We start from the raw sequence: 18,606 nt of genomic DNA on the forward strand, positions 1-18,606 counted from the left end.
AAAACAGTTCACATAGAAAAAGGAATCCTGAAGAAAGAAGATTTTGCACTTGGAAATGGAGACATTATTGAATCCATGGAAGAGGGCGAGTTCTACAAGTATTTAGGATTCCAACAGGCCAAACTAACAGAACATACACAAATAAAGCAAAGATTAATTAAAGAATACCAAAGTAGGTTAAATGCTATTCTCAGAACACAGTTAAATGCAAAACACACAGTTAAAGCAATAAACACATATGTCATCCCAGTACTCACATATTCTTTTGGAGTTATACATTGGACTCACACTGATCTTGAGCAACTCCAAAGGAAAACAAGAACAACACTTACTAAGCATAAACAACATCATCCTAAATCCGCCACAGAAAGATTAACCCTTCCACGTAAAGATGGCGGACGTGGCCTGATCGACATAGTTAACCTTCACTACAAACAAATACAGTCACTGCGAGAGTTTTTCTAAAAAAAACAAGAAACATCACAATTACATAAAGCAGTAACTCTAGCAGACTCGAATAACACACCATTAAACTTACACTCACATCATATGGACACAACACAACATATAAAAAGCATAGACACCATTAAGCAATCGTGGGCTCGAAAGGCACTCCATGGCAGGCATCCTTACGATCTGGCCCAGGATTTTGTTGACAAAACTGCGTCAAACAGCTGGTTAGCTCGGGGATGCCTCTTTGGGGAGACGGAAGGATTCATGATTGCCATACAGGATCAGGTCATAAATACTAAAAACTACAGAAAACACATACTCAAAGATGCAACACTCACAAATGACACATGCAGAAAATGTCACATCATGCCAGAAACTATACAACACATCACCTCTGGTTGCAAGCTCTTGGCACAGACAGATTATTTACACAGACATAATCAAGTAGCAAATATAATACACCAAGAGCTTGCAAAGAAACACAAATTAGCAGACATCCACGAACCATACTACAAATACATTCCACAGACAGTATTGGAAAACAACATGCACAAAATGTACTACGACAGAGCCATAATCACAGATAAAACAATTTACCACAACAGACCAGACATCACACTCATTGACAAACACAATAAAATCACATACATTATAGACATATCCATTCCAAACACTCACAATATACAAAACGCATGCACTGAAAAAATTAGCAAGTACACAGAACTCGCCCAGGAAATAAGGCATCTGTGGAGGATGGATAAGGTGCTTATTGTACCTGTTGTTCTCTCCTCTACAGGTGTCATACCACACACACTACACAAAAGCCTGGGCACATTACAATTGAATAGAAACACATACATCACACTACAGAAGGCCACTATATTGAATACATGTCATATTGTGAGAAAATTCCTGAATACAGACACACACACTGATACACTTCTTTAATTTCTGTTTTGGTTACTATGCCTTGACTTTGGTCCGGCATAGTACACAGCCACCGGTGTTAACCGAGTATATCTCACTTAACCCAACAAAATAATAATAATAATAAAGCAAAGATTAATTAAAGAATACCAAAGTAGGTTAAATGCTATTCTCAGAACACAGTTAAATGCAAAACACACAGTTAAAGCAATAAACACATATGTCATCCCAGTACTCACATATTCTTTTGGAGTTATACATTGGACTCACACTGATCTTGAGCAACTCCAAAGGAAAACAAGAACAACACTTACTAAGCATAAACAACATCATCCTAAATCCGCCACAGAAAGATTAACCCTTCCACGTAAAGATGGCGGACGTGGCCTGATCGACATAGTTAACCTTCACTACAAACAAATACAGTCACTGCAAGAGTTTTTCTACAAAAAACAAGAAACATCACAATTACATAAAGCAGTAACTCTAGCAGACTCGAATAACACACCATTAAACTTACACTCACATCATATGGACACAACACAACATATAAAAAGCATAGACACCATTAAGCAATCGTGGGCTCGAAAGGCACTCCATGGCAGGCATCCTTATGATCTGGCCCAGGATTTTGTTGACAAAACTGCGTCAAACAGCTGGTTAGCTCGGGGATGCCTCTTTGGGGAGACGGAAGGATTCATGATTGCCATACAGGATCAGGTCATAAATACTAAAAACTACAGAAAACACATACTCAAAGATGCAACACTCACAAATGACACATGCAGAAAATGTCGCATCATGCCAGAAACTATACAACACATCACTTCTGGTTGCAAGCTCTTGGCACAGACAGATTATTTACACAGACCTAATCAAGTAGCAAATATAATACACCAAGAGCTTGCAAAGAAACACAAATTAGTAGACATCCACGAACCATATACAAATACATTCCACAGACAGTATTGGAAAACAATATGCACAAATTATACTATGACAGAGCCATAATCACAGATAAAACAATATAAATAATAATTATATCATTTCATTTTATGATATTTTGTATATCTTAAAAGTAATTAATTCTATCCTGGGAAACAGTTCACTTTTATCCCAGAATCCCAGGACAAGCAAAAGACTGGAAAATGAGAAACCCTAATTGTTGCTAATATTGTGTTAATATGGCCTTTTTCAGATGTACTGTGAAGTTTCTTTGTGTAACAACAATGTACTCTTTTTTGATCCTTGTTGGTTCTGATAGGGTATTTTGTATATTCTAGATTATTCTTCCTTCTTAAGTTTGCCAAATTTTATAACCCATTAAGAAATGATAAAGACAGTCTTTTCTAATATCCAAAACAAACCCAATTTTGAAAGAATTTTAAAAAAGCAAAGAACGTTGGAGAACAACATTGTCCTACTAAAAGCAGATAAAAACATGCCTATAGTTTTGACAAAACAAGATTCTTATAGATGAATATTACTAAATTTCATAAATGAAACAGAATGTGAAAAGATTCAAGAAGATTATATATACTGTAGATTGTTTGCAAGCTAGAGTGAAGAAATTTGCAAATATCACATTAGCCAAAAAATTAAAATTGGAAAAAACAGTAGCTAAGTCACCTAATGTACCTTGCTTATTCACTTTTGCAAAAACACAAACCAGGACAAGACCTCAGATCCCTCTTAGACAAAGCCAGGTCTCCTATATGCAAATTGGAAACAGTGATACACAACCCATTCACAGTAACAAATTCAATATAAATGATAGAAGTTTTAAGATGATGCTCTGTTACCAACAAAATTTGGATTACCATCTTGGACTTCAAATCATTATATCCATTTATCAGATTGGAGCCTTAATTTAATTGCTTTAATGTCCTTAAATCGTTCTTAATCAGAAAATCAAAAAATCCTTATTTTTTCATCTTGTAGGATATACAGGATACAGGTGAAAATAAAGATTTTTTGATTTTTTGATTAAGAACTCCTCCTTTTGCAAATAGCTGATACACTAGTGTAATAGTCCTAAAAATCTAATAAGTCCAAGTTGACAATTTTTAGAATAAAGATTGGAACCTTGTTTCTGTAGTCTCCATGATTGGCTCATACAGAAAGTTAAGAGTCCAGCATATTATCAACAAATTATCGCACTTGATGTGTTATGTCTCTTGTTTCCAACTGTAAGATAACATCTTCTTAAAGAAAAGAGGAATTCCCATGGGTAGTCCTCAATCTGGGGACCTATGTGAAATGGTGATTGAACTCTTGGAGGTCAAAGTTTTGCCTAAATTCCTTCAGCACATTTGTATATATAAAAGCTATATTGATGATATTTATATAGTTTGGAATACTAAATCTAACAGATGAATTCCTCCAGTTCATGATAACAATTCATTTGGCTTGCTTACAGTTAGACCAAATGAACAACACCAGTGCCAACTTTATAGATATTTCAGTTTAGTTTAATGGTAATGGCTTTGATACTATAAGCCAAATTTTGTTCTGTTATACATACCAGATGATTCTAACTACCTATTTGGACATAAAATCAGTGCCTTTAAAGCCCTCATAACAAGGATTTAATAAAATAGAAGATATGAAGGCAGAACTGGAACACATAACAGACATATCTACGACATATGGCTACCCCTGGAACTTAATTTACAAATTAGCCTGCAGGTATGAGACAAAAACAACAGAACTGGAACGTCCAATTAGTACTACTCACATGCACAATACATCAAACCTAGATTCCATTTATCGACATAAAATTATCACTTACTTAAAGGCAATTATTTACTAGAAATAGTTTAATATTTTTGTTCGTAATTATTTGTTCAATTTATTAAAACTATATTATATTTACATAAATATTAATATATATTAATTCAAAAACAATCACGTCAAAGAAAAACAGCATTATTACAAACTTCAAATCTGCTATAGACATTCGATACAGAATCTGCTTAACCTGACACGGGCCACTGAATGTAGCCAAAAATATTTGTTTTTTAAACAGTGAATGCTAGAAATTGAGAGAAAGGTGGAAATTTTCATGTTTATAAGATAGTTCCAGCTTTAGCAGTTAATAAATTTATTTTCCATTTAAGTAGCAGGTTTCCGTTTTTATTGGATTCATTTAGACAGGTTTTACTGTTTGAATATCACAAACTTTTCATAGATTGGAGTTTCTGTACATTACAACTTGAGAACCCTTGTTTGACTCCAATGAGTCCTGTATGTAGAAAATGGACTAACATTTTCAATCCTTCTTTCTCTTTGGACCTTCCTAGGGTCAACTTTTTCTTAATTAAGTTTGTTTTGGATTCATACTTTTATAACAGTTCCAAATGCATATTTTTTTTTAATGGAATATCTAACAAAGTGGAGTTAAACAAGGTTCTTGGGTGTGTAAGGTTTTACTGTGTGTTATTTTCCTAGTTTGATTTCAATGGTTTTTTTGAAGTAGTAGAAATTTTTACTTTGTTGCTTTTTGTGTAAAAATCTTTTAGAAATTATAGCAATAATATTTTAAAGCAAAATGTATTATTGTTTATTAGGTTCTCTCATCAAGTCACTTAATGACCTACCAAAAGTGGTCAATTCAAATATTAAATAAAACCAATAAGTTGTTGGAAAATCAATACTAATTTGTTTTATACATTTTTCTCATTTAATTTGTAATAAACTTGAAATTTCTCAATTAATGAAATTATTAGATTTTAATTTTTTAAGTTCACACACCACTCTGAAACAATGGTTCCAACTAAGCTTTATGTTCCATCGACAGAATATGCTCAATTTGAAAGAGACTGTTTCTCTGTTTTAAAACTGTCTAATTTTTTAAATTTGTAATGCAATATTAATGTAATGGTTAAATTTTGATAAATCTCAAAACACAAATAAAAGCCATTTTTAATTAATTAAAGTGTTAATATAATACATAAATTGTTATTTTTCTTTCAAGCTCCGATGGTCCATAAAAAAAGACAAGTGTAAATAACAAAATGAATTTATTACCAAAAATTAGGTACAAACATGGTTACTTTTCGACATAATCACCATGAAGATTGAGGAATTTGTCATAATTGTGGGCGAGCTTTTCCATCCCCTTGTCATAGAATGTTGCCACCAGTGAATTGAGATGAGATAGCTTTAACAATGCTGTTGTGAAGATTGTCATTAGTCTCGAACCTCTGCCCTCCTAGCCACTTTTTCTGTTCAGGAAAGAGGTGGAAGTCACTCAGCACTAAATCGGGGCTATATTGAGTGTTTAAAAGTGGTGAAGACTTCCACCCAGCTTGGAACTTTTTAATGTGTGAAGACTTCCACCTCTTTCCTGAATTGAAAACATGGACAGAGGTTTGAGACTAATGATGATCTTCAAAACATCTCTATTCTAAGGCCATCTCTATTCACTGGCAGCAACATTCTATGATGAGGGGATGGAAAAGCTCATCCACAGATATGACAAATTCCTCAATCTTCATGGTGATTATGTCAAAAAGTAACCATGTTTGTACTGTACCTAAATTTTGGTAATAAATTCATTTTGTTATTTACACTTGTATTTTTTTTATGGCCATCAGAGCTTGAAAAAGAACTGTCCTCATACAAACATTTCCAAAGCTTTTAGTTATTGTTCCAGTGTATTGTTTGATATTTGTCCAAAAGAAACAAACCTTTCCTTTTGAACTGTTATATGATGTATTATTAACTTTTTTTTAATCCTTTGCATTTTGACAATGGCCAAGTAGTGTTTGTAGAGTCGAGAGAGATGTTTTTAGTTTATTTATAAATACGGAAATCAAATCTAGAAGATGCGGTGATGTGGATAGTCTAGGAATGCATCAGAAGACCTTCATCTTGCACCGAATAACAATTGTGTTAAAATATTATCTAAGTAATTATTTACACTTATTGTTTGCAAACTGCAAAAATATACAAAGAAACTCAAGTTCTAGAGATGATATTGCTTAAATATGACTTTCCATTTCTTAAATTTTGTATCAAATCTCTGGATGAGAAATGAAAAAGAAATACAATAAGACCCTGCTTAATGCTGTTTTGGTATAACGCAGTCTGCTGGAAGCCTTAAAAAAAAATCAAAATTTACGCCAATTTAAATTATTGCGGCATTTCATTGATTCATATATAATACAATTATTTATGAACACGAACCAATCAGAACAAGGTGGCAAAAAGATATACTTTCTTTAAATCTATGTTTGTTTGGTGCAATTTTGGAAAAAATATAACATCATGGATGGCATACGCAATATTGGTTTTTCTTGGCAAGAATTAACTGATAAATGTACGAATGAAGTGTGGAAGAAGTTGTGACTGGAAATATCCAAGAATTGTCAATGAGAAGAGTCTACCACTGTATCGTTTGTTTGTTTGATCAAGTTGTCAACCTAATTGATACAGCAGGACTAGGATATGTAGACAAGCAGGATATTGAGCAGTTACTGCAGGTTTCTGGTGAGAGCCTTACCAACAACGACCTTCAAGAACTGGCAGAAGGAATTCATGTAGAACTGGAAAATAGATATTCTGAAAATGAAGAACCCAGAGAATTTCTCTACAGATTTCCTTAGTAAAAGTTTGGTAACGAAAACCGAAATCGTTGATCAAATTGTAGCAAATGATCCAGATTTTGCAAGAAATGCAAAAGCAAAACAATGCATTTTGGATGCGTTCTTCAGCTACTGACATTTGCTTAAGGAAAGGAAAATGTGACAAATGAACTTCACAACTTTATTGCAAAAAATAATAATAATAAATAAGAATTTCAGTAAAGTCAGGACCTTTGTCACAAAAAATGAACTTTACATTTCTGTGTGCATATATTTATGTGCTATTTAACATATTTTTATATTAATTTGTATAATAATATAACTTAAAATTAAAGTAAAATTTGTTTATTTTTGGTCGCGTGTTCCCCTATCCCTATCTACTCTGTGTTAAAATGACCTTGTTTAATGCTTCGTCATCTAGGGACACATCCCCTGCGTTAAGCGGGGTCTTACTGTATTTTAATATTTTACTAAAATATCATCTGAGATCACAGAGAGCATTCTAGGACTCTGGGCTAGTTTTTTTGTCTCTCTAACCTTCTGATGCAACTTGCTTGGTTTATCACACTTTTTTTTGGTACTAGAAGTATGTAAATTGATTTTATAGATCATGTAGTTAAAAATCCTATTGTTTGGATTCTGGCCAACATTCCCACTTTTCCTCTCTTGTTAATCGTCTTGTCTTTCAACTTTACAAATTAATCAATCTTAGCTTAATCCCTACAAGTGATAAATTGTGTTAATTGGTTCTTCAAAGTTGTAGCCAGATCGAGATGGCATAAAATACTTTTTATAAAATTGAGTGTTTTTATTATTTTATAGTTTTTTTATTATTAAAAAAACACACCATGATGAAAAAAATACCTCAAAATGCAGTGATATCTTTAATTTTTGAATGTTTTTGTATCAAAATTCTTCAGAATAAAACGGTGATCAAATGACTATTTTTGTTCAAAACATAAATGTATATATAATCTCTCTATACACCGGAATTTGTAATAATTAAAATAACCCTTCTAACCTTTTACCCGGTGTCGTTCTATTTTCAGAATCGCATAAATAGAAAATAGAATCGCGTCGTTCTATTTTCAGAATCGAAATTAGATATGCGATTCTGAAAATAGAACGACACCGGGTAAAAGGTTAGAAGGGTTATTTTAATAAATGTATAACTGACAAACATAATTATGACCTCTTTATGGCTCCAATATAACATAAATCATACATAATCCTACAATCCTGGATCACCGAGCACAATGATGACATTCAGAAATCTAAACCAGTTAGTCCTTGCAATGTACGTAATGCCTTACCGTAATTCCTTCACAATTGTATATTTTCAATTTTATTCCTATTTTTATCATTTTTGGTGTTCTTCATTTTTTATCTTTTTAGTTGATTTGTGTTTTTTTGGCATTTTATTCATTGCATATTTTTCATTAGCATATTATTTAAGTCTGATATTCTCCTGTTTTGAATTTTTTGTTCTAGAATCAGTATTTAAATTATATTCATCAGAAATGCATTTATGTTCCATTTGTTTTGAATGAAAACAGTCACTTGATTGCCTTTTTATGCCTTTTAAAGGTCAACAAAAACTGACCGAAAACATTCAAAAATTAAAAATATCACTACATTTTAAGGTTTTTATTTTGGTGTTCCTATCTAATGTAAGTTCGGTATCCAAAGAAATAATATTAAAATATTATACATTTATTTTCACATGTTCAACACATTTGTCTTCTATATTTACAATATTTAAAATTTGCTTTTTAATATAATTTTTAATTGTAGTTTAAAAAATTATTTGTAAACTCTGGAAATTTGTAATTTTTTGTATTCTAGGCTCATCTGCGGTTGTACGACTGCCGCTCTCCTGTGGGCCGCCGGAACGTCAGTCAAAGAATTGAGATACTGGCATCACGAATATTGGGAAAAAGAATATATGTGAGTATTTCCAATCGACATCAAATCTTTTATTACAGCTCCTACAAATTAAATTAGAATTTACATTTTTATAAAAATGTACTGTATTTTCACAGAATGACCAGCATGCCAGTTAAACTGTGACTAAAATATAAAATTAACCATATCTAACAAAACATTCTTCAGGGTACAATAAAATAACAACAATGTAGTTTGACTGACTTAAAATCAGGAAGAGAGTTTTCATTTACAAGACAATAAAACAATTAATGACTTTTGACTTTTGACATTTGCTTAAGGAAAGGAAAATGTGACAAATGAACTTCACAACTTTATTGCAAAAAATAATAATAATAAATAAGAATTTCAGTAAAGTCAGGACCTTTGTCACAAAAAATGAACTTTACATTTCTGTGTGCATATATTTATGTGCTATTTAACATATATTATCAGTAGTAGGTCAATGTAGCCTGCACTCTGTCTACCCCGATCTTAAAAATAACACATTCCTCTCAAATTTTACATAAAGCCAATGTTAATCAGTGTAGGCTGAGATAATTTATGGCAATTTTCGAAAATTTGATATGTTTTTTTGCATTTTTGAATCAAATAACAACAAAATACACATTAAAAAGCACTTTCGTAATTCCAAGATTATTTTACATCATTAGAAAGAAGACAAAATCAAGAAATTAAACATATAATCGTAGTTTCTGATGCTGATAGCTGACAGTTTGTTTTAGAATAGAAACACATTCATTTTTTTTTTAATGCGCCCTCTATAGGGGATGTATAACCTGCATGTCGTTCATTCTGTGAAAATACAGTAATATCTTAGCCTCGCATTGCTTCTTAAATTTGACTTCAGAGTGTCCTTCGATATTCAAGTTTCCCTGGTGTTGTTCCTCATCTTGGTTTTGAGTTTCATCACACTTATATTGTGTGGAGTCATTAAGTTTAATTCTATTAATGTGCAGTCTCTTTTGTTACATTCTTGGATGTTAGACTTTTCTTTCGTATGCTCAAAAAATATGACATCAAGGGATTCGAATATAGTAGAAACCAGAGGAGTATAGATTATGCCTTTCTGTCATTCGAGAATACCCAACAAATATTCATGGTTTGGTCACTTTATCAAATTTTTCCCTTTTTGTTTGGCTGACAAGTACAACATTGGATTCCTGAAAATTTTTAAGTGTGTGATGGTTCGTCTCATACCACTAAATAGTTCTTCAGGTGTCTTTTTATCACACATTTTTGCAGGTGTTCAATTTTTTTATGTGAGTTAAAGTATTTGTTGCTTCTGCCCAGACGTTTGTTGGAAGATCTGCCTCTATTAATAAGGCTCTCATTCCCTCAGACTTTGTTGGCCCTTTAGCATCTAGTCAACCAGCAAAAACTTTCAACAGAGTTTCAGCAGGTTTCCGAATCTGGGGCTCGAAGCTTCTTTGAACAAAATTGTGTCGAGAGAATAAAGTAATTCTGCATCCTGATTAAAACAGATACAAATTAACCACATCGACACTTACTTTCCCCAATTCCCACAAATACGGAAATTTCACACATAGTGGGCAACATTTGCTGAAGGGTAATGAACTCTTCTGGTCTTGGGCCTAAATTCCATAGGCTCCAGATTAGGTATAGCAGCTGCTCTTTGCCATAATCACATGCCAGTAAGTTTTTGAAAATTTATTTTTGATATCAGATATTAAGCTCATTAATTCTTGTTGGGTTGGTTGCAGACATTACTTAAACAGTATTCTCCTCCATTCCACACGGACCTATTTTACCAATACCAAAATGGAAACAGTTTCCAATCAGTAAAAGAATGGATTAACTTTTGGGTTAAGGATGGAAAACGAATTATTTTTTTATAATTTGGAAGGATAAAACCAAAATAAACCGACAAACACATTTATATTGGAAATTGATAGTATTTCAGTTAATGATGTAATTAATACGCTTTTAAGAAAAAATTACTTTTAAGTAATTACCATTGTTTTGATGGTGATGTGAGCAGGTGGTAAATCATCACTGTGTAAGTATTTTAGACTGAGTAGGAAAGGACCTAATAAATCTCTGAAAGTTATTTTTGTTTACAGGAGGAGAGTTGAGTCACTCCAAGAGAAAAAACCGGATGGACTTTCCGAGTGAGCAATCCAGAAGTGCCGAAGGAAAAGAAAATTGTCATCTGTAGCAAAATTTATTTCTGTAAAATATATAGAAATACAGGAATAAAGTAAGCCTCTTTCCCACCACAGATGGGTACAATTTTCAAAAGTCATCGTCCGGACCGAGCTACGTGCCACAAAGTAACCAAACAACAACGAATAACCGCGATAAAACACATTGGTCTAAGATCCCAAACATCACACCCTAAAAATAAATGAGATGATGTGTGGTCCGGGCCCCTTTTCTAATTTCATCTTCCTTTGTTAGACAGTATGTACCAACTAAACATTATTTTATTAGGCAGACAGTCTCACTTCAAAAAAAATTCCATTTACAGATGTTCTGTCAGTCCCTCGGACAAAGATGTTCCCTTCCAAAAGTCAGCTCTTCTATGTAAACATGTGCCGGCCACCACCCACTCCCTGCAATTATACAGGATGGGGCAGAAAGAATGGACATTTTTGAAATGGCTACAACTCACCACCAGGTGAAGTGACAGATGTGTGGCAGATAGCAAGGTCTTAGCATTGTCTTTTCAGTTAAAGGTATGGAGCCGTGGATGATAGATCACCATGTGTTTGCATACAACTGAGGAAACAATCATACACATCTGATGGGAATACGTTTCTGCATCCTTGTGTATGATGGAAACGTATTCCATCAGATGTGTATGGTATCGACAGGATGTGGCAATGACCCTCAAAGCTAGAGCATCAATTGACGTTGTTTGTTGTCTCTTCCCTGGTTGCCTCATTTCCAGGTTTGGTGACATTCATTGGCTTCCTTGTTCACCTGATCTATCCATGTGTGATTGTTTCTAGTGGGAACACCTCAAGGCATGTGTATATGAACATAAGTCTGTTCTTTGCAAGAACTGAAGGAAACTATTCGTGTGGAAGTTGCCAAAATCGCCTCAAGAAATGAATCACTGATAATGGACACTAAATGGGAGATGTCGTTTACCACACTTGATTCTGTAAAATGCTATTTCAGTAACAATTACAGATGATGTGATTTTTTTAAAAACATTATCCTTTCTGCCCCACACTGTATTTTGATTACGTTTGGTCTTCCAAAACCTGAAATAGATGGGGTTCTACATGTTTACAAATACTTCTTAATATAACCTTAATGAATTTCTTATATTCATCAGCTTTAGGTCTTATGTCATTTTATTCCATTAGTCAGATCAGAAAGATTTTTTAGAAAACACTTTTAATCCCAATTCCATTGTAAATTGCACAAATAAGATGATTTTTTAAAAGCGAGTGGAAAAAGGGCTCGGAAAATTGATGCCTTCAAACTTTCTAAAGTAAAACGTAAAATTACTATTACCGATTTAAACTATTTAAATTACAGAAAATTGCAATTTACGTCAAAAGCCACAGCTCCTCTGGTGGGGGCCGACTTTGCTCCCACTTTAATCTCTACCAGAAGAATATAAAAATGCCACTCAAAGTTTACTTGCCCATTTCCATCTTCCCCAGATTATGGTTCTGTGCAAATTTATACCACATTTTCTTTCGTCCAGCCGAAAATTAAACATTGTCCAATTATGGCGGCAAAAGGTGCTGAGTCTCATTTTATAAATCATATGGTGACATCGTTAGACGGTGATGCGGTGATGGCAGCACAGAATATCAGATCCGAGAGCAGCTATGGTGCAAAAAAGAATAGGAAAATTAAATGAAAGTGGAAGTTCAAATGCTGAAAAAGGCATTGGTCATCTGAAATTACTTTGAAAACCCAGAAATCTGCACTGGGAAAACTCATAAGACAAAATACACTGACTTGGCCGTAATTTAAATTCATTGCCAACTGCAATTTTTTGTCATGCCCTCTCAATTTTAGTAGTATCACTCCCATGCATCATACTTTTTCCATTAATGACAGTCAGCTATCTAAAATTTCAAAGGAGAAAATTTTTCAATCAAAATAATGTGACTTCCAGTACAAACCAGAAGTTCATATATAGTTAACTAGCAAATAAGCCCGGCATTGCTTGGGCAAAAAGTAACGATAGCGAAGATTATTAAATTATAGCCAATCTTACCCATTTTCGCAGAATTCAAGAATTAGGTCCCTGTTTCCAACTAATTAGAAAATTTTTAAATGGATCTACAAATATGTTCAATTTTCCTCAAAAATGCAACTGCATCTGCACCTGTAAATCTTGCATGTCACTTTCTCTTAACACTTCCATTGTTAGCAACCTCTCCCCCGCAAGAGGGTATTTCAAAAATCCCTTCTTAGTGTACATTCTCTTGATGTACCCTATTAAAACGCAATCAAAAACTCAAAAAACTGCATCTAAAATAATATAATAGAAGCAGAGTTCTTCATGGTAAGCCTTAATCCTGTCCCTCTCCCTCTTGGGGGGGGAATTTCAACATCTATATAATAGTAGGTATGTAAAAATGTACATATTCGAATGCAACATTGTGTCAAAATTTGAAAACATTAGTGAAGAACTTTTGGAGACTTAAGATTTTGAACAAACAAACATTTACATTTTTATTTATATAGATTGAGACCTCCCCCTATGCTTCACGTTTCCTGTCTTTTCTTTTTAATCTTGTGAACGGAGTTAGACAGAGACGAATGGATGCCATTGGGAATTTATAGGTCTACTATTTTTAAAAATTGTAGCCCATCGACTGTTTAAAATTTGATAAAGATGGGTTATAATATAAAGTGCCCTACATACATGAAAATGTAAGAAGAAAGCAATCAAATAAACAATAATTTCTCAAAAAATAAATTACTTTTGGGATGTGATTGAACAAATTATCTTATTACTACTGACTTTCATTGAGCACTGGCAACTTCAAAATTAACTGTAGGGCCTATTTTACATTTGCCAAAAAACTATCAAGTTACACCTGTGGAACAGACTCTGGGCAATTGTTTTGTGGAATGAAAGTATTGCTAAATGTACTATTTTTGAAACTGCAAAGGACAATAAAAACTGAACTACAATTTCCCTCTACTTTGTACTGGTGCAAAAAGATCAGGTAAATTTAAGCAGATCTAACATCACTTTCTAGTTGTGAGGCATACACAACTGTGTAATAGAGATTTTGGATGCACAGAGCCATATTCTCAGAGGTACTGCTCTTCTGTGTACACTGCAAAAAAAAAGGACTGGTCAAATGTGATCTTAAATGCTAATACAAACAAGAAATTCAGTGATTTAGTAGACTTGACTTTGAAGATTCTATTTCATCAAGTAACTACTCAGTGCAGTAAGGAGCCAACTAACAAAAACATCCCTGGTTATCAAAATACATGCATAATTCAGAATTTTATATTGTAAAAATTTTATAGAATCATGTATATGCAACATGAGACCCAAAATTCACAACAAAAGCAGTTTCATCATTAAGTCCCAAATATTTGGAATTATACAAGCATTTCAAAGTTTGAAAAAATGTATCTCAGAAGTGACTATGCATGGCTTAGCATCTTATTGCCCTGATCCATTCAATTGTTACTTACCAGAAAAGAGGCTGTGTGTCCAGACTGCTGCCACAGGTGAAGGATATGCTGTAGTTGTTTACTGCATCGGTAGCACAGTAAGGGAATCTCACCTGTTTTCCCAACTTTAGGGACCCAGTAAAGTTTTGACCACACATGTTAACAATAACAGAGAAAAAGAAATTAGAATAAAAAGGTTATGGATTAATTATCTTTAACCCACAATGTCGGGGAAGACAAAGGGGATCGCTGTCATTTTTTCTTTCAAGACTCTTATTGACTAGGGTCAAGCCAGGGCGATTACCTTGTCAGCATGGCACAAACACGTGTAATTCATCATAAAGGAGAAGAGGAGGAGAACAAAAGATGACCTCCCAACACCTCAACTTCCTCTAGAATAAAATACTACTGGTTGGAAAAAATATAAAACAAAAGGGAATGATGAAAAACAGTGATAAGAGATGGGCAGAGGGAAAAGGGACCAAAGAAGGAAGCAACAATTCTTTACCTGGTAAGTGGCCAGCTGCCAATTTTTGGTTATCCTAACTGGTCAAGCACCCTCTGGGTTTAAGGGTATCCACATTGGTTGGGCATCATTTCGCAATAAATTTTCCTTTTTTTGTTTCTACCTCTGTCTATTTCCCTCTTACCTTCTTCCTCCTCCATGACCGGCTGGCTCCTGGATCAGGGAGCCACTCCAAAAGACGTAAGGCACAAAGGTAGTAAATGGCATCTATCATTCTGACAAGAGGTGCAGCCAATAATAATTGCCCAGCAGCACCACCCCACCCTGAAGGGCAGGAAGTGAGTTTCCGTGGCCCTCGAGCACCCTATTTTATACTGTTTTTAAATTAGTGGACTGTGCTGGAGATGGAGGAGCAGAATCTCTGTACGTAAATTGCAACTTTTTGCACAGCGGGTGCCAAAAATAAGTTTTAGCCACCGATACTTAACACGATGAAACAAAAACCTTCATTAAATAACTTAAAATAAATAAATATGAGGTATCCAATTAAAGATTAAGAAAAAAAACTGTGGTGCATGCAGCAGTAAAACCAATTTGCTGCCTGGACCATCCACGTATGCTAATCCCACCAGCAAGGACGAGGCATCTGCCAAATGCTGATTGTATTGGTAATGAGGCTGAAAATTTCCTTTCGGCCAGGAACAATGCAAAAACAAGAGTAGAAAGACATCTGTAAATGTACCCTTTTGCCAGCAGACGGGCAGCACCCAGTAAAATCCTCTTAAACAAAAATAAGAATTTGGTTGCAGCCTTCCGAGTACAAAATGTAGCAAAAAATATATTTCTTTTAAGTACATGGTAAAAACTGCACCAGGTCAAAATGGGCGGGAAGGTGGGTGTTAGAGATTGCATAGTGGAAAGGACCAGACAGGGTCCAGGGTCAGTTCTGGGTCGGGGCCCCGCCCTCTGCTTCTGCTTCCGTCCGGGGGGTCCTGATCAGCCGTCGGGGGCCACGATGGCCTGGTCCTTTGGGTTTGGCAAATTTCTGTCTGTGTATGTTTTTCTTGGGATGGATTTCTTCCAGGAGAAACTGTGCGGTCAGTTCAGAGCGATCATCTGTCTCGATCTAGAAAACAAACAATGAGTTCTTGTTAGCAGCAGGTGATGTTGCATTCCACCATTTCGTAAAACCCAAACATTTTATTTAAACGGAAGCCACATTTAACCTACCAGATTAAATCTGCTGGTCCCAGCATTCAGTCAATTTCCTGGAAACTTGGACATCGTTGCATCAAGACCAAACGTTTGGTCTTGATGCAACGACATTGCTGCCAATCAGCTTTGCACCTTCCCAGATTCCACCAGTTCAATAGTCCACATTTTACTTACTTAGCAAAAATAGAAATATTCTCTGGAGCCCACCGCAAACCAGTTGAAGGAGTCACTGAACGAGCTTAGTTTGATCATTGCACAATCCTTGGATTAAGGGCCGGATGACCGACTCTCAAAAAGTGTCGATAGTGCCCTCACTGGTAATGGCAAATCCATTCATTTCTTTGGAAAGTTTATTTAGTGAGGATGATCCTCAGATGATAAATAAGGATTTACATCTATATCAAATATTATCATTAAAAAAAAGACAGTATATAAAGTAGGCACGTATTTTCTGTTAATGTGCTATAGGTAGAAGATATTGTTAAATATGAATGACATTGACTTCAATTTTTCTAATGTTAGAATGGTCCAACAGTCCATAATGGATAAAACAAAAATAATTGATCTGTTTCCAATTTTAATAAATGTAAGTTTTTGTAAGTTTTATTTAAAATTTATCTTGGAGAACTTTCCATATTTAAACACACAAAATCTGATATTAATCAAATTGAATGATTTTATAATTTGATTCAATTCTTGTGGTCATCATCTAACTCATGGCAACTAGTGAAATCTGCTGTCTTGATTTTCAAAATATAATAAACTTTAATTATTTATAATTTTGAGATTTAGTAAAATTTAAATTACATAACTATAATTGAAATTTTGATAATTTATTTAATAGTATAACAACAGTTTATTTACATTCACTTTGTCTGAACTTATAGTTGGAACAATTTTACAAATAGATCTCCAATCTCTCTCTACCCCTGGGATTGTAGGTCCAACAATCCACTTCGACTTCCATGCCACACCACAGGAAAAAACCTCAGAATTTTTTCTCTTTCTGTTGGTCTTGCTTAATTTCAATTTACTCTCTAATTTCTTTTAATGCAACTGAGAATCTTTTGAAATATGGCAATTTTTGGTATAGAATTATCATTATGAACTATTGATTGAAGATCATATGCCACACCACAAATTTCTCGACCAAATTGTAAAAAACATTACTTCGGCCAGTGGTTTCACATTTAGCTAAATTCATAGCAAAAAGAATTGTTGGTAATGTTATAACTAACTATTTAGCTAGGGCATACAATTAAACCCATTTTGTTGCACAGTCTTCAACAATGAATAACCATTATTTCTTCCCAGTCTTACTTTCTGGCAATGGACCAAAAATATCAATTGAGAGAGTTTCAAAATGCTGAGAGTAGACTGATGTTTGCAACAATGCTGTAACTAGGGCAGTGCCCAGGCACAGGATGCAGAAATGACCTGGACCAAGTTTTGGGTCATGCATGCCCCAAAAATTGGTCCTTGTGTTTGACAAAAGAAAGACATGTTGCTGCCAATCCAAAGAAAAAATAACTATCTAGTACAGGTGCAAGTTGGCCAACCTGTAGTTAATAGCGTGCGCACACAATATTTTGTATCACGTATACGGGTGTAGACATGCCCTACTATACTATATGACATTTGTTGATCTTCTACTTATAGTCTATTAACAGAATAATACATACCTCCCTTACATATGATTTTCAAATTAAGGATACTGTTTTGCTTGTTTTATTATTGACTGTTGCAAAATCAAAATTATTATGTTGTATAGAAAAATAAAATTAGTAAAAACAGCACACCTCCAAACCTTAAAAAATTCCAGGATATTTTGATGCAAACACAAAATTTTGTTTTTGATCTGCACTGGAGATCTTCTTCAGGTTAAAATGCAGAAATGGAACATTCTTAAGAATATTTGACAAAATGTATAAATAAGAATTTTTCAAATTTTTAAAATAATTTTTAAATCAACTGTTCCTGTTGAAAAATAAAATTGTGGATTATTTATAAAAATATGATTAGTTATCAGATTTTTTAAAATGCACAGTTCAACTATTAATGCTATTGAATTTGAAGGCTAATTTAATTGTTTTAAAATTAATAGAATTGTTACTTTGAAGGGAGTGAATGCATTTAATAGAATAGCATGTTTCTGCCCATTACCTGTGAGGGTGCTATGATCCTAAGATTGACTACCGTAGTGTCTATGGGAGTCTGCTATCTAGTCTTTAATCTGTGACATAGTTGACCATCGATTCAATGTCGCACGCTTTGACAGAAAGTAGGCGATCTGTTCAGTGCCTCTTGCATCCAAGATGTGAATTTTTTAGATGACAATTGGCAATACTCATGCACATTTGAAAGTTTGCAAAAAAAAAATGG

General features: G+C 34.0%; 2 protein-coding genes across 5 annotated transcripts in view; one reads left to right on the top strand and one right to left on the bottom strand.

Annotated features, from left to right (window-relative positions):
• The window catches only part of 140up (RPII140-upstream gene protein), a 50,018-nt gene extending 38,864 nt beyond the window's left edge, over positions 1-11,154 (top strand). The window contains exons 6-7 of the mRNA XM_067270768.1: positions 8,814-8,915; positions 10,997-11,154. Coding sequence (XP_067126869.1) covers positions 8,814-8,915; positions 10,997-11,048 — 154 coding nt within the window. The 3' untranslated portion in view covers positions 11,049-11,154. The remainder of the gene's footprint in view (positions 1-8,813; positions 8,916-10,996) is intronic.
• twf (twinfilin actin binding protein) overlaps positions 8,769-18,606 on the bottom strand; it is a 68,351-nt gene continuing 58,513 nt past the window's right edge. For 2 of the 4 annotated variants that reach the window (XM_067270754.1, XM_067270751.1), the window contains one exon: positions 14,534-16,135. In XM_067270754.1, coding sequence (XP_067126855.1) covers positions 15,950-16,135 — 186 coding nt within the window. In that variant the 3' untranslated portion in view covers positions 14,534-15,949. Of the gene's footprint in view, positions 8,957-9,622; positions 10,676-14,533; positions 16,136-18,606 lie in introns of those variants that run through there. The other 2 variants (XM_067270753.1, XM_067270752.1) reach the window with 2 other exon arrangements.

The sequence above is a fragment of the Centruroides vittatus genome, unplaced genomic scaffold (assembly GCF_030686945.1).
Source record: "Centruroides vittatus isolate TY-2023 unplaced genomic scaffold, ASM3068694v2 contig_377, whole genome shotgun sequence".
NCBI classification, from domain to species: domain Eukaryota; kingdom Metazoa; phylum Arthropoda; class Arachnida; order Scorpiones; family Buthidae; genus Centruroides; species Centruroides vittatus.